Source organism: Pundamilia nyererei, unplaced genomic scaffold, assembly GCF_000239375.1.
Source record: "Pundamilia nyererei isolate P.nyererei 1_Seehausen unplaced genomic scaffold, PunNye1.0 scaffold00013, whole genome shotgun sequence".
In the NCBI taxonomy this organism is placed as follows: Eukaryota; Metazoa; Chordata; class Actinopteri; order Cichliformes; family Cichlidae; genus Pundamilia; species Pundamilia nyererei.
Genome location: NW_005187414.1, coordinates 4,277,156 through 4,291,630, shown reverse-complemented (window position 1 = coordinate 4,291,630; position 14,475 = coordinate 4,277,156). Strand labels below are relative to the sequence as shown.

Here is a 14,475-nt window from a genome sequence, read left to right as displayed (position 1 = left end):
GGCAAACTGGCTATGGATGAGACGTAGATCAAGTATTAAAACTGTGACAAATAAAATATTGTATGAATGTATGATTAAATGTGACACATAGTAGCAAATAGCACTTTGAGTGGGCAGTATGATTAGAAAAGCGCCACATATATGGCAGTCTATTTCAATGACCACCAATTTTTTTATTTACCCACGATCTATTACTGTGAAAAGCCATACACACTGGTACAGGTGGATTTAAAGTACAAGCTTAACTCAATAGGATGGAGTTTTATTAGTAAATTCTTGACAGTACTTTATAATAACCATTTTAAGTGAATGGTAAATGAATACTGTGAGCTAAAAATTGATCTGCAAAGCATCTATTAACATTTTCTGAAAGGTTACAGTAAGGTTACAACTAATGTTTATCATACTTTTTAAGCAGGTAATAAAGACTCTGTAAGTCATCTATAAACATTATTTGGAAGGCAAGTATAAAGTTGTAACTGATATTTATAACACTTGTTTCAACAAGTGCATAATTATCCAGGTATGTAAATCACAAGATTGAACTTGTAGATGTCACTTCATGCCCTGTTTTCTTAACATACACATGAAAAAGTCTTCACAGAACTCTTTGAAAACAAAGTGATTCAATAGCTTGTAGAAGCACCTTTATAACAACAACTCTAATAAGTTTTCGTTTGACTTTATTAGACTCTCACACACACACCCGAAACGCTGGCTGATTGGGACCCACGGCCAGTTTCCCACCTTGGCTCAGGCGATTAGAGGATCATCAGGGGGTCCTTTTGTCCCTCTGTGGGGGGTTACTCCCACTAGGTTTATATCTGGGACTCTCCACCATTTGACCTTAGAACTGAAGAAGCTTCTCGGATGAGAGGGGAAACATCTTCAAGCAACTTAAAGAAGTCCAGACGCTTTTCTTTGCAAGCTCCTTTGACTACGATGACCTGGATGACTGAGAACCTTCACAGACAGACTCTCACATTGTTGCAGAGGAATTTTGGCCCGCTTGTGTTTACAAAGTTGTTTTAGTTCCTCGAAGTTTGTGAGCATCTGCTTATGCAGAACATTTCAATTGGTTTGAGGTCTAGACTTTCACTAGGTCACTGCAACACCCTGATTTTTTATTTTTCAGTCATTCAGTTAGAGATTTACTGCTGTGTTTGTGATCATTGTCCTGCTACATGACCCAATTTCAGCCAAGTCAGATGTAGAATACTTTGGTATACAGAGAAGTTCATGGTCGACTCAATGACTCCAAATGTCCATGTACTGTATCTGCAAAACAAGCAAAAATCACGCCCCTCCATTACCGTGCTTGACAGTTGGTATGAAGTGTCTGCGCTGATATACTGCATTTGGTTTTCACCAATAATCGTGGAATCATAATGGCCAAAATCTCCACTTTGTCCAAAAGACATAGTTCAAGACGTCTTGTGGTTGTCCAGATTGCAACTCTACACCCCTAATCTGTGCTGCCATATAAGAAAGAAGAGGCTTTCTTCCAGCAACCCTTCAAAAAAGCCATATTGTTGAAGTCTCGTGTTTCCAACTGTACTGTCATGACCTTCAACATTTAACATGCTAACAGGCCTGTAGAGTCTGAGCTGTGGTTCTTGGGGTTTTGCAGTTTCTCTGAGAATTGAGTGGTCTGACCCTGGGGTGAGTTTGCTGGGATGTTCACTCATATGAAGATTGTGTCATTGCGTTAACATAGACATGAATGCTCAAAACCGACAAACTACCAAAATTTCTGCTTTTATAGAGATTCTCACACTTGCAGCTGATCCATTAATCATATTTGACTGGCACCACCTGGCTACCATTTACCCTCTTAATTCCTGTAGAAGGGTGTACTTAATCTTTCACAGGACGGCATAGATTCCTGAAAAACCTTCACGACTGTATTCCATAGAATATGTCAAGTTAGGAGCGATATCCATCCTCTTTTGGGACAGACTGCCAAAAGACACCTTTTGTGTATTTCAGAAATACCAGCAGTTTGCAGCGGAGACCGGCTTACTGTTCAATAATCAAACCTTTATCACAAACTATAATATGTGGTAATCATAAAACATGTTTCTAAAGTAATGCTTAGATATGTTTTAAGAATTACTTTTCCTAGTCACTATCAAGTTAGTCATATGGTTCTTGCCAACAGAATAATTTAGAGATAATACACACCTCTCTGCTCGATAAAAGGAGACATATGAAAATGAACCAGGCAAAGCTAACAGACAGCTTTGATGCTACACATCATTAATACAAAATACATCATGAACACATAGGCAGCAATCACATTTGAGCTTCATTAAAGTGTCAAACTTGGCACGGGGGAACACAGAGCAACAGCTTCAGTCATGCAACCTACTTATCAATGAGTGATGTGTGCAGTGGATCAGCGAATATCAGCCTTTCATGAAAGATACAATTAAAATTTAGACTTCATGCTTTCATCACTCAGCACAAATCCAATAAGATGTCTGTCTCGGCACAACGTGTTTGTAATATTTAATGCGGGAAAGAAAGTGTCTGTATTCGCTAATGAGGCCTCAAAGAAAGAGTGGCGGGAAAATAAGATCCAGGTAGATATTAGTGCACGCAGACACGCAGAAATGTGTTAGATCAAACACTGACACATACGTTACATTGATTGATTTATTGCAAGCTCGGTTTTCCCAAACTTTATGTTCAACTAAATTCTGGACGCTGTGTCGTTTTAATATTTGCCGCAGGGGCTTGTAAGCCAGCGGCGCTGCTGGGCAGAATGTAACAACAAACTAAGAAACACAACGCAAGAAAAATTAATTTGTGTTGCTGCAGCGATCACTGGCAGCCCCAAAACTCACCAGTTCAGCATCAATAATTTCAGCGGGAGTTCATATCTCGGCCTGCAGAGACAAAAAAGGACATACAGTTAGAAGGGGAGAGAATTTCATAAATAACAAAACCCTGAATGTGGACTTATTTGGCTGAGTTCTAAAACCCTGCTATACAATAGGAAGGTCAGGAGCTGAGATACAACACAGAGATGAACGCATCCCGATTCCCTCCACTTACTCCCTTGCCAGGGAAAACAAAGTTCAGACATGTTGAGCTCTGCGATGCAGCATATTTTCAACATATTACAACAACACTGATCCTATCAGTTGCTGTGCCCACATTACCCATCTGTTGGTCTGTTAGTCCATCTGGCTTTCAGGACTTCCACTTTCAAAGATCTCTTTGCAGGAGCACAAAAGAGAAAATAACGATTCTACAAATCATAGAACTGTTAAAACAAACTGACAGAGGTGGAGAAAGGTCAGTGACTCTAGACCAGGCCCTCCCAAGTCTAACAGAAACCATGGAGAGAAAGTGTGCTAGTCTTAGAAAAAAACTAACAAACAAACAGGCAATCAAGATATACAGTAAACTGCCACTGGATGGATTCCAAATCCAGTCCCGCTAGAATAAACCTCCAACCTTCGAGCAAATCGATATCATGCTGGCAAGAATAACGCTGTGAGAAAACAGACAGAGAAAAAGAGATTTTTCTCCAGTTGGACCAAACCCTACAGCCAATCTCAAGCTTTCCACAGAGATACAAACACCCCGAAAGTTGATGCTGAGTAATGTCTGTCTTACACACATTTCATGGCCTAATCAAGTTCACATCCACAACAAAACAATGCCAGGCTTTGAAATGCTGTTTTAGTTTCATCCTTTTTCTTTCATACACTGTCTTTACATCCAAGACTTAAAATGTAGTTCAGCCTTTTCATTCTAAACTAACTTCTTATTGGCTTAACGCTAGCATATAATATACCAGTATACACCCTCAATCTGCCCAGTTTTACATTTTAAATAGAGCTAAATCTCCTCTGCACTGAACATATACATAATAATATGCTTAGTTACAAATTATCTCACAGCCATAAAAGTGTCCCTCCAGTGTACTCCAGATACACCTGAACTTCAATTAAAATTGCTGGACTGGGAAGTCTGTCCTCACCAAATCAGCAGAAGCATCTACAGTGAGATTTAAAACCACATCCCAATATTTAAAAACCTTCATATAGGAGCTACAAATGCATAGCAGTGCATAGCAGTGCAAGACTTCCTACATCCGTCTGGGCTGAAGATTCCTTCCACATGCATAAATAAAGTTCCTGGATCCAGATTGTGGTATTTTCTTGAGATCATCAAGACAATGTCTCTCAATTTCCAAAGAATTTCAGGATGAAACTCCAAAGGTAAACGGTAAAATGTAACACTTTGTTAATAACACTGTTATTAAACAGAGAAAGAACAAACTGAAGAAATTATATAACCTTGGCAGAAATAAAATGAAAAAAAAGTGGCAACATGCCATGGGATCCTCCTTCAAACTTGGCATGTTTGCTCAACTATAAACCCATAAAGTTATGTTTATCTTGAATGGTTGGGATACCATCAACTGGGCTACAGCTTTCAGGAAACCAGCATAGCACATGCAAAGTACTCAAAACTTGGTCTGAGTACTTCAGTTTGTAGTTCCTGCTACAGTAGCTGCCTGCAGGACATATGGACAAGGTGAAAATAACACCAGCTTTACTATCAAGGCTGATAAACTTTAAAGAGTACCAGTGATAACAGCAGATGGCAAACTGAAGTCACTTTTGTTCTAATCGGTAAAACTAAAAATGATGGTTAACAATTTAGATCAAGTGAAGAATTTGCAAATATAACAAGGTTTATCCCGCAAGCTGTGACGATGCAGCCAAACTCTTACCGTGCAGCAACCTCCAGCCATATAAATTTCCCCGAAGACACTGATCACCGAGTGCACTAAAGTCAGGGCGACCATAAAGAGAAGAAAATAATAAAAACACCTGCACGCCCTCAGTTAGCCTTTAAGCTTTTTAGTCCACCTCTTTTCATCAAAATGCTTCGCAGTCCGGGTTTAAGCCTCAGGTAAGGGATTGTTATTGTGCGAGAGAGGGTAATGTTTGCCTCCGTAATCGCCAGTCAAACGTTTATGTGGCAGTGTCAATAAGCCAGAGCAGAATTTGTTTTTCTTTACATAATGGAGGCGATGTTTCACAGGCTGCAGAGGACGTCGCCTGGAAGGAGGGAGTGGGAGGCGACCTTCTGAGGGTTTCACAATAACGGGGACTGACGCACTCTTTGCTGCCTGACCACAGCTATCTTGATGGTCGATTTAATATGCACTAGTAGACACCTGTGCAGCAATTCCCCCCCCCCAAAAAAAAAGAAAACGGATTCAGTATGCAATTAAGCACTGCAGAGCAAGTTGGTGAGAGCAGGGGGAACAGCTGATGCAACAAGTTTGTTTCTACACTCATTCTTAAGTTAATGTTAGGGGAAAAATAATACTTTATACGGTGCAAACAAGTCTACACAGCCCCCCCACACACACACCTCACCCCCTTCCACACACACACAGGCACATGTTATTCCTGAACAAATATCACTCTGCCTCCGGGGTGTAACGGATAAAACTGGTTTTGGAAATGAAAATGAAGAACCTGCTGAGTTTCGGCTGTCATTTGCTCTGGTTTCAAGGAAAGCTGCTGATTACATCTTTTCCCCTATCAAAAATAGATTGTTTAAAATCCAAAGAGCACACCGTGAATGATTTCACACACAAATTATGACATTTGATCACCCATGCAACTATTTTTATGATACTTTACCACCGTTGTGCTGATTGATTAAACACCGGCATTACGGGCACACGAAAAACACTGTTTTCTAGTTGGCGTAACGGTGAATCAATGACACCTTGCAAAGCTGGGATGGATGCATGCATGGCAAGCTGCAGCTACCACACTAGCAGCAAACAGACTGAGAATGCACCAGTTCTGCATGTTAAATTTACATTATCATACAAATCTCACAGGGCATTAAGCTCCAAATATGTAGTGCAATAAACCAAAAAGCACCCATTAGAGTAAATGCAAGAAATTAAATCTCGGGTTTGTTGGTTGACTTTTATGGCCACTGTGCAGTGTGCACTGTGCTTGTCATCGGCCGGCTGGCTTCTGCTCTGTCCCGCTACAGCTAGCTCCACTGGCTAGCCTCACAGCCGTTGGAAACGTCAATAAGCCCCGCATTTCATCAGGTTTTCAAGCCGCGGCGGCTCTCTGCCGTCCCGTATTCACCTAGCAGAGAGCTCACCGAGCAAAGCTGGAGTGAATTCGATAATAAAAACCAAAAGGTCTATTTAAATGCGTCTGCCTAGCTAGCTAGCAAATGCTATTGCTTCCAGCTGTGTGTGTATGTGTGTGTGTGACAGAGTGAGGCAGCGAGAGGATGTCTGACTGATGAGAGCAGGATTTGGAGAGTGCCGCTGAGAGCTAGTGTGATGGAGTTTTAGTGAAGCGTCCAGCGTCCGTCTGGCAGCAAAACAAACACATTAAATTGAACTCAGTCTGGTGCACGTTGAACCGAGCAGCCCTTAACCTAAGACACGGTAAACTCTGACTGTTCTCTCGGCAGCAATCAGAAAGCTTTATGTGTGTTTCTTACGTGGTTTCGCGGTTGGAGATGGAGAGGGGGTTTAATCCGACGGCGGAGAGAAAATGATGCTGTGCAGGGTCCGGGTAGGGATTTTCTGTCTCCGCCTGTCTGCGTGTCTTCCAGCTGCTGCTGCTCTATCCCGTCTCCCTCCGACTGTCTACTCTGCCTCCCTCCCGCCGGAGTGTCCCGGTGTTCTTGTACCACTCGCCCTCCAGTGGAGAATGAACGGTGCTGATGCGCGCTGATTAGGAACCCCTCTTCAGACGGGCAGCCCTCCCCATCCCCTCCCACACCCACCACTACACACTGCACTCACACCTAACGTGCCTGCGCGCGAATGGGTGTGTGCGTGCGTGTGCGATCGCGCGGTGGCGTGCGTGTAAATGAGTGAATGAGTGTGCTTTGGGTTAACGGAGTGAGTCATCCGGTAGAACCAGATCCAGCTCCGCCCCCGTTTTCTAACAGCTGACTACTGTAGCCGCCATGCGTTGATAAAGACAAACAGTGCCCCCCCTCCCTTTGTAAAGTCACAGTGATGCTGGCCTGCTTCCCCTAAAGACACAACAGCAACTTTATGACACTTAGTTTTAATAGTGGCACCACTTTCATGTACGGTAACAGTCTCCAGTTATTCATAGTTTATGTAAACCTAAAAATAATATCTTAGAAAAAATATGTTTGCAGTCTGTGACGCTGTTGTCTAGATATCATCCACTATTCATTTTCACACCAGATCCTGCTGAACTACTTCGTGTTTGATGCTACAGTTCTGCAATTTAAAAAAAAAAATATTTATACATATTTCTATAGTTGTAACTTCGTTTTTTAAACATCTATGGAGCTGCACACCAAATCTCTTTGCACTGCATTATATAAGCTATGGAAATGGCATTAGACTGTATAAAAACAAATTCAGTCACAGGAGAACAAAGCTTTTGGGGGATTTTTCTCGATTTAATGTTTACATGTTTTATAATATATTTTGGTTCTAAACAGCTGCAAGCATGCACATAAAAAATATTGCTAGTGTGCACAAGATACACTCCTTTGACGGCTTTATTCGAGATGTCATGACTTGCAGTGCTTAGTATGGAGGTAATGCAGCTCCAAAAATACTGCACCTTGCAATCCCCAAACCCACTTATGTCAAAACATCCTCCCGATTTATAATGCAGGATTTCTGTAAAAGGGTTCATATTATGCCGTTCTTTATTTTCTATCATGTATATGTATATAACGTGCTGCAATGGTGACTGGTCATATTAAACATGACCAAAGTCTAAAATAATGAGCTCAGAATTTAGATGTAAGTATGTAAGCGATCCCAGGAGGGCAAAAGTTGAGGCTTCAAACTGCTCTATATGCTTTATTTCACAACGTTTTTTCTATGCTTTGCTGTGTATGATGTCAAGGAAGAGGGGATGGGCTTAATATGATCAGACACACAGCTCTGACTGTAAACACAGAAGCTCCATCCACCTCTTATTTAAATCCTCTGTTTACAAGCAGCAGTAAGAAGAAAGTTGACTCAAATAAAGATGTGAAGAGTGTAACCGAAGACAATAACAAAAAGGTTATTTTTAAGGTTAAGAAAGCTACATGACAGTTTCGGTAGCTTTCAGAGGCCTATTCCTGCCTCCAAGGACCCATTAAGTGGACACTGTTTTCAAAATTAATTATTGTATGACAATCAGTCTCCTAAATGGTACAAAAGCAACTACAGCCACTCCATCATTAGAGGAAAAAATAGTCGGCAGTCTCTGAGCTTCAGAGACTAAATGGGCCAAAAATGATGACAGAAGTATAGTGAGGAAAACCCTGCAAACCAAGGGCACTGTGTCTTTCCTCATCCCTCTAAATGGGACATTTTTAGGTTTTAGGACATGGTCTGATAGTTTAACAATGGTACGGATAATATTAGAGTCACAATCCGAATTTGATCCAGCCTAGATTAAGGCAAAGTTCAGTGTTAACATTACATTCATAACTTTGGGATTAAGGTTGTGTTATGATAGTTGAGGGAAAGTGGAGAGAGCTAAGATTCTATTTGGGGGCCAAGGAGTGGAGGCAGTCAGTGATTAGCATTTCACTCGCTCACTCAAACATTCACATCAGTGTCTGCTTGTGTTTTTGTGCCTATGTAACTATGTATGTGTGTGTGTTTGTGTGTGAGTGAGTGAGAGAGAGCTCAGTGTACCTTAGCCAGCATCCTGCGGTCTTCTCCTCTCTGTCCTGGTGTTACAGGACACCTCCTCCTCCTTCTCTTCGTCCCCGCAGCAGATGGACAGACGCAGAGCGGTATTATTCCTGGGAGTTTGGAGGGGCGTCTCTGTTTTTATAACCCAGAGAATCTTATTAAAAAGCTGCTCTCCTTCCGTCCTGAACTTGAGGTTAATTAGCTCACTTCCTAGTTGCCGACATGCACCGAGGCCTCTGAATGGTCACAGTGGTTGTTATGGACGACTAGGCTTGTCTTATCTCTGGCTGCCTGTGGGGATTTTGCTGTGGAGCTGAGACTAAGAAGGGCACAGTATTTATGTAGTGTGGAAAACACATACACTGGCAGCACGTACAAATGTAATAGAGACAGCCGAAAAGTCACCCACACAAGCACACTGACACAGTGAGCACAGACGTACACAGACTCACACGGGAGACTCCACCAACGCTCACACAATGTGTAACAAGTTTTTTGGTTTTGTTTTGTTTTTTTGTAAATGTGCTAAAGATGAAAAAATAAGTGTTACCACTGGACATTCAGGAAATGGAGTGATTAGATATTACTGCAGTTGCATCCAAGTGCAAACAATAATAATTCTGCCCACAGGTCTATGGATGCAGCCTAAGATTCATTTGACTTTTGAGGCAGAGGAAAAGTCAAACTAGATGGGTGTTGATCCAAACATGGCTATGGACATCTACATGCATGCAACCCTACTATGCATGGTTTTGCATAATAGTTTTATATGACTTCTCCTGTTATCCAGCCATGGCAGGTTTTCTGTTAGGGTTACTTCAGAGATGTTCCCAAACTGCGGGTACCCCCACTGCCAAAAACGTCCTGTTGTGTAGACACTGCTTTTAGATATAAACTGTACATAAAAGATTGCCTTAAACCTGCATTATTTCAATTGGCCAGCAGGTGGCAACTGCTCTTATTGCCGTGTTTGGGAAAATTACCCTACTGTTCAGTTGATCTGTGATCTCAGCTAACACTTTCCTGATGTGTTTATCAGCTCACTTCCTGGTTTAAATTCTTATTTAACGCAACGGGATGTTTATTTTGCAATTTATGGCCACACGTAAAGTAAAATAGACAACAGAGCAGGGTACGCTTTAGGGCGAGCTAGCTAGAACCACCACTTCCTCAACTTGTGTTGCTCAAAATTGTAAATAGCGACAGCTATAATGATCAAGCCGTGGCTTCAAGGTAGGTTCAAAAACAAGTGGTTAGTGTCACTGTGGATACGCCCATTTTTTTTAACCTGCAGCATCAGGTACCTGATAACGGCCACTGCCTACCACACCAACCATGGTGTCTCTGAGTAGCACTGAGCAAGGCTGTCTTGTAAAGTATTTTCCATGTAGGACAGAAGAAAAAGACTTTATTCGTTCTTATTTCAATTGTGACATAATCAATACCAGATTTCTAATACAATTTTGAGTTTATTGTTTTGAAGCAGGTAAATTGAAGCCAATTTCATTACAATGCCATTAATAGGAAGTGAACAGTCTATTTATAGGCAGGCTGTGTTGTTACCTGGGAGATAACAGGAAGCAGGTCATCAAGGCTTCCCCTGCCTGCCCATTACCTTGAGTGTGACAACCCCACCAGCCTACAGTGCACAAATACCCGTCACAGATGCTTCCAAACATACTCTGTAACTGGGTTCCAGACACTGATTCATCTTTTAAAAGAAAGCAGTGACACCATTAAGCTGTTTCCAACACAATTTTTGTTCTTTTTTTGCCTTTGCTGAGTTACAGACTGTGGGTTCAAGACACTTCAAGAAAAAAATGTAACTACCGGGAATCCCCCCCCAAAACACCAACTCAGGATTGGTTTCACCACTGAAACCAGGAAGGATTAATATAATGTATGTAACTGTAACACATTACATACATAGACATGAAATCTGTAAGATGTAACAATAAAAAAACAAACCAACACAATATTAAGTTCAGCACAACAAATCAAAAGACACACAACTCCACTCCAGCAAAGTACAATAATAGCCACATTTATTGTAATTACAAGCAAGTTCCCTTTACACTAGATTTTTTTTCTCAGCTTCATGTTTTAACCTTCGTGTCATACGTACATTTACATTTCCAGAGTGCATACACTGATGAGAAGGGGGGGGGGGGGGGGTAGTCTGTTAAATAAAGTGGTTCAAGACATAAAAGAAAACAAAAAATGTCTCTCTTGCCTTTATGAGTCACATGTTAAATACTTCTCATTACAAGCATTACTCAGTAGTGGTACTGTACTAAAAAGTGCACACGGTCTATTCAATACCAGACAGCTTCATATATTATTATATAATGGCAATTTTAACAATAATGCATTTCACACATTCAACATCAAACAAGGCAAACCCATTCAAAAGGCACAGGACTCTCACATCGATATCATCTTTAAAAAAAAAAAAGAAGGTATTTGTACTTACATGTCAGGCAATCCTTCACTTTCAACTCTTTTTCTATAAGGAAAATCAGCTGAAATATGATTCGATATCAAATGGCACACCCATGGTGGCACTGGGCGGAAGAAAGTTTAAAAAAAAAAACTTAATGAATTAGCACAGTTCACATGTTACAGGGGGGAGGAGTCCAGTTATTCATAGGTTCATGTTAACGCTGGTGTTCTGCAGATATAAACTGAGCACCTGATTGAAAATAATGCAACCATTTCCCCACAGTTTCCCCGCTTTAGACTCCAATCGTGGGTAAATAATAATAAAAATAATGACGATGCCCGAGGGGGACGTATTTTCTGTGGGCCTTCTCTGTGTGTATTGTGCACACAAGGTTTCCCTGTAAGTACAAAGGGAACCAGTTAAGAGGAAGGCCGCTTCAACAAACTACAACAGGATCCTCTTCTGTTTGAATGTCCTGGTTTGTTTTAGTCAAGGGGGCAAAGGTAAAGAATACAATGAGCAATCTGTGAGCAGGAGCCGGCTAGCGTTGCATCTAGAGGACAGGGTGTGTCATTACTTACTTTAGTCCTGTTCAGCTTATTCCGCAGTGATGCATCAAGCCACACTGAGCCCACTGTTTTGCAGGTTAAGTTTAAATGTTTCAGAGAAAATAGATTTACATTAATAAACATCTCTGCTACAGAGCTACTTGTTAACATTTACAGTTGTTCAAATACATGCAGACACTGTACAAATAAACGTTCCCTTCTTGTCCTCTTTGGACAGAATCGTCCACAAACTTGTTAAAAAAAACCCCAAAACAAATACGAGGCAGAACAAAGAAAGAATGGCAGATCATTTTTTAAGAATATTTCCAAATTTCACAAAAAAACCCCACAAAAGAAATTATTTTAAAAAACAAAACAAAAAGGAAATTAGCAGCAACGCATAGGCTTAGTTCTGTGAGAACAAACTCAAGAACCAGCAAGCCACCAGTGCCTCTGGGTTAAAGTAAGAGAGGGTTTAGTGAGCCTTCAGTGCAAATATGTAAAGGTGAATTTAAATCTTATAGAGACGGAAGCTTTAAAGGCTGGATATATAATGACTTCTTTACAGTACACTCCATTTAAAATCCACTGTGAAGTGAATACCAACCCTTGGCACGACACGCCTCTCTGATCAGCACTACTGCAAACATCGTGATAATAAAAATAATAAAAAGAAACTACTCTCTCTGTGTGCAATAGTTCAAGTAAGTTATTTCCTGCAAATAGTTAGTGTTTCCTAACACCTCCTGTGGCCGTACCGAAAGAGACGACAACGTACAGGTAACATACAAATACACAAAAGGTTATTATTTACATGAAAAACAGGTGTCTGGACAAGACTGCACTCTACGCAGAGAGGACCGCTACTCACCAATTCAGGCTCAGATTTGACCTAATCCTCCCACTGGTTACAATTAGGACCAAAGTGGCAGTCTCATCCTAGAATCTGTGTCCATAACCACGTCCACCAGTCAGTGTCCCAAAGGGTCAAGGTTAAATCTCTAGAGCGGGGTTTCGTAGACTCGTTCCGACGACCCCTCCTCCGTGTCGTCCTCTGACTGCGACGCCTTGTGGTTCAGCTTCTCTGCTGTCGACGAGGAAACGAGGTTTCCATGGATGCTGTCGTCGCTCAGCTTGGCCTTGCTGCTGTCCTGAACAAACTCTTGGATTTCCACAGGTAGCCGGCGAAATTTGTCCTGGTACTCCTGGTCCAGATCGCTCTGTAACTGCAGAGGAAGAAAATCAAGCATCAACCAAGAATCCGTAAATGAAGAAAAAGAAATTTAATGATGCTCACAAAGAGTGTTGCAGATTTTGCCCAATTTGAAAACAGCTCAGGCGGTGTCAGTGTGGTCCAACAACCAATTCTGGTAAATGGACTGGTTCTTATATGGCCCTTTACACATCTTGCCAACTTGTTTTTTCCACATGCAGTGCAGAGTAGATAACAATTATCAGCAATGTAGTGTTCAGTATCTTGCTAGGGACTGTGACATTTTTGCAGATGAATAGAAACCACCAACCGAGTTCGACCTACGGCTCTTTGAGGTTTGATCAGCAGGTGGATGGGATTGCTTTGCCTGAGATGATACTATATTACTGAAAATAAGAAGAGTAATAGGTCTCTCCTAAAGTTTCTGGAGATGTCACAAAATGGAAGAAGTCTGTTTCTTTCATTTTTATATATTTTCAGTAGAGATTCATTAACTTTCTGTGTTTCCTGTTTGGTGTACAGTGGAGATTTTTTTTGACCTACTTGTCTGGAAATGCTGCAGATCATGGCTAGGGTGAACCAAACAGTAATGTTGTGGGACCAAAACAATGAGCTGGATGAGCTGAGGGGAAGTTGCATAACAATTCTCTGCGGGGTTATCAGTATCAGCGACCTCATTAGAGCAGCTTTAAAGTTTTCACCCTTTACAGCAACCTTAACAATCAGCGTCTACACTGGATTGTAAGTGCTTGGATACAGTAGGTGCTGCAGTTATTTCCATGCCTCTTATCTAAAGACTATAATAACATGAATCATGCCTATTTCCATAACACAGCCTGAACAAAAAGGCTCGATGCTGAACATCAGATAGGGACCGTGACATTCTGCACTGAATAGGCACCTTGATCTGCTGAGGCAGACCAGGATCCCGACAATATCCATGTACTGTATCCGCCCTGCCCTCACTGAGAAACAGAAAGGAGAAGCTGTTTTCTCCGAGGCATAGACGCCCCCAATGATTACAGATGACAAGATTGTATTCATGTCATTGCGAGCCAATAATTGCTGTAATGCTGATTTCTGTTTAACTACTCGGCTGGCTCCCACGGGAGAGCAGTAATTAAAAGAAACGCTGCTAAGATGAATGGTGTCAAAGTCTCACAGCTCGGTACAGTCACGTCAGCACAATGCGAGATCGAAAGTACCTGAGTCCCACCAAGACTTAGCAGGGATCAATATTTTGTCTTAGAGATACTGGTCCCTGCTGTTGAGTGAATGAGGGGCCCCACTACAGACTGACAGCATCCAGCATCTAACTAGAAAAAAATACAAATGCACGTCTCACCTGAATGAATGGAAGCAAATATTGCTGCGACAAAACTGAGAGATATATTCATCTTGCAGGAACTTCAGGCAGAATAAACTGCTGAACACAAAGCCGTACTCTCCTGTGATAGATTCACCTGCAGTACACCCCTCCAATCCCCCCTACAGTCATTATAGCGGCGACCAGAAAATTCACAGCTGGCAAACTGCACCCCTGAATATCTGAAAAAATATTTGCAAGAAT

The 14,475-nt window shown here is 41.5% G+C and overlaps 2 protein-coding genes across 5 annotated transcripts in view; both read right to left on the bottom strand.

Annotated features, from left to right (window-relative positions):
• Nucleotides 1–6,876, bottom strand: part of plcb4b (phospholipase C, beta 4b) — a 72,370-nt gene extending 65,494 nt beyond the window's left edge. For 3 of the 4 annotated variants that reach the window (XM_013908720.1, XM_013908723.1, XM_013908722.1), the window contains exons 1-2: nucleotides 6,514–6,876; nucleotides 2,850–2,891 (exon numbers count right to left, since the gene is read on the bottom strand). The gene's annotated coding sequence lies outside the window, so the exon portion shown is untranslated. The remainder of the gene's footprint in view (nucleotides 1–2,849; nucleotides 2,892–6,513) is intronic. The other variant, XM_013908721.1, reaches the window with a different exon arrangement.
• Nucleotides 6,877–12,040: 5,164 nt separating this feature from the next.
• The window catches only part of plcb1l (phospholipase C beta 1-like), a 120,298-nt gene continuing 117,863 nt past the window's right edge, over nucleotides 12,041–14,475 (bottom strand). Inside the window, exon 33 of the mRNA XM_013908729.1 lies at nucleotides 12,041–12,918. Within this exon, the coding sequence (XP_013764183.1) occupies nucleotides 12,694–12,918 (225 nt within the window). The 3' untranslated portion in view covers nucleotides 12,041–12,693. The remainder of the gene's footprint in view (nucleotides 12,919–14,475) is intronic.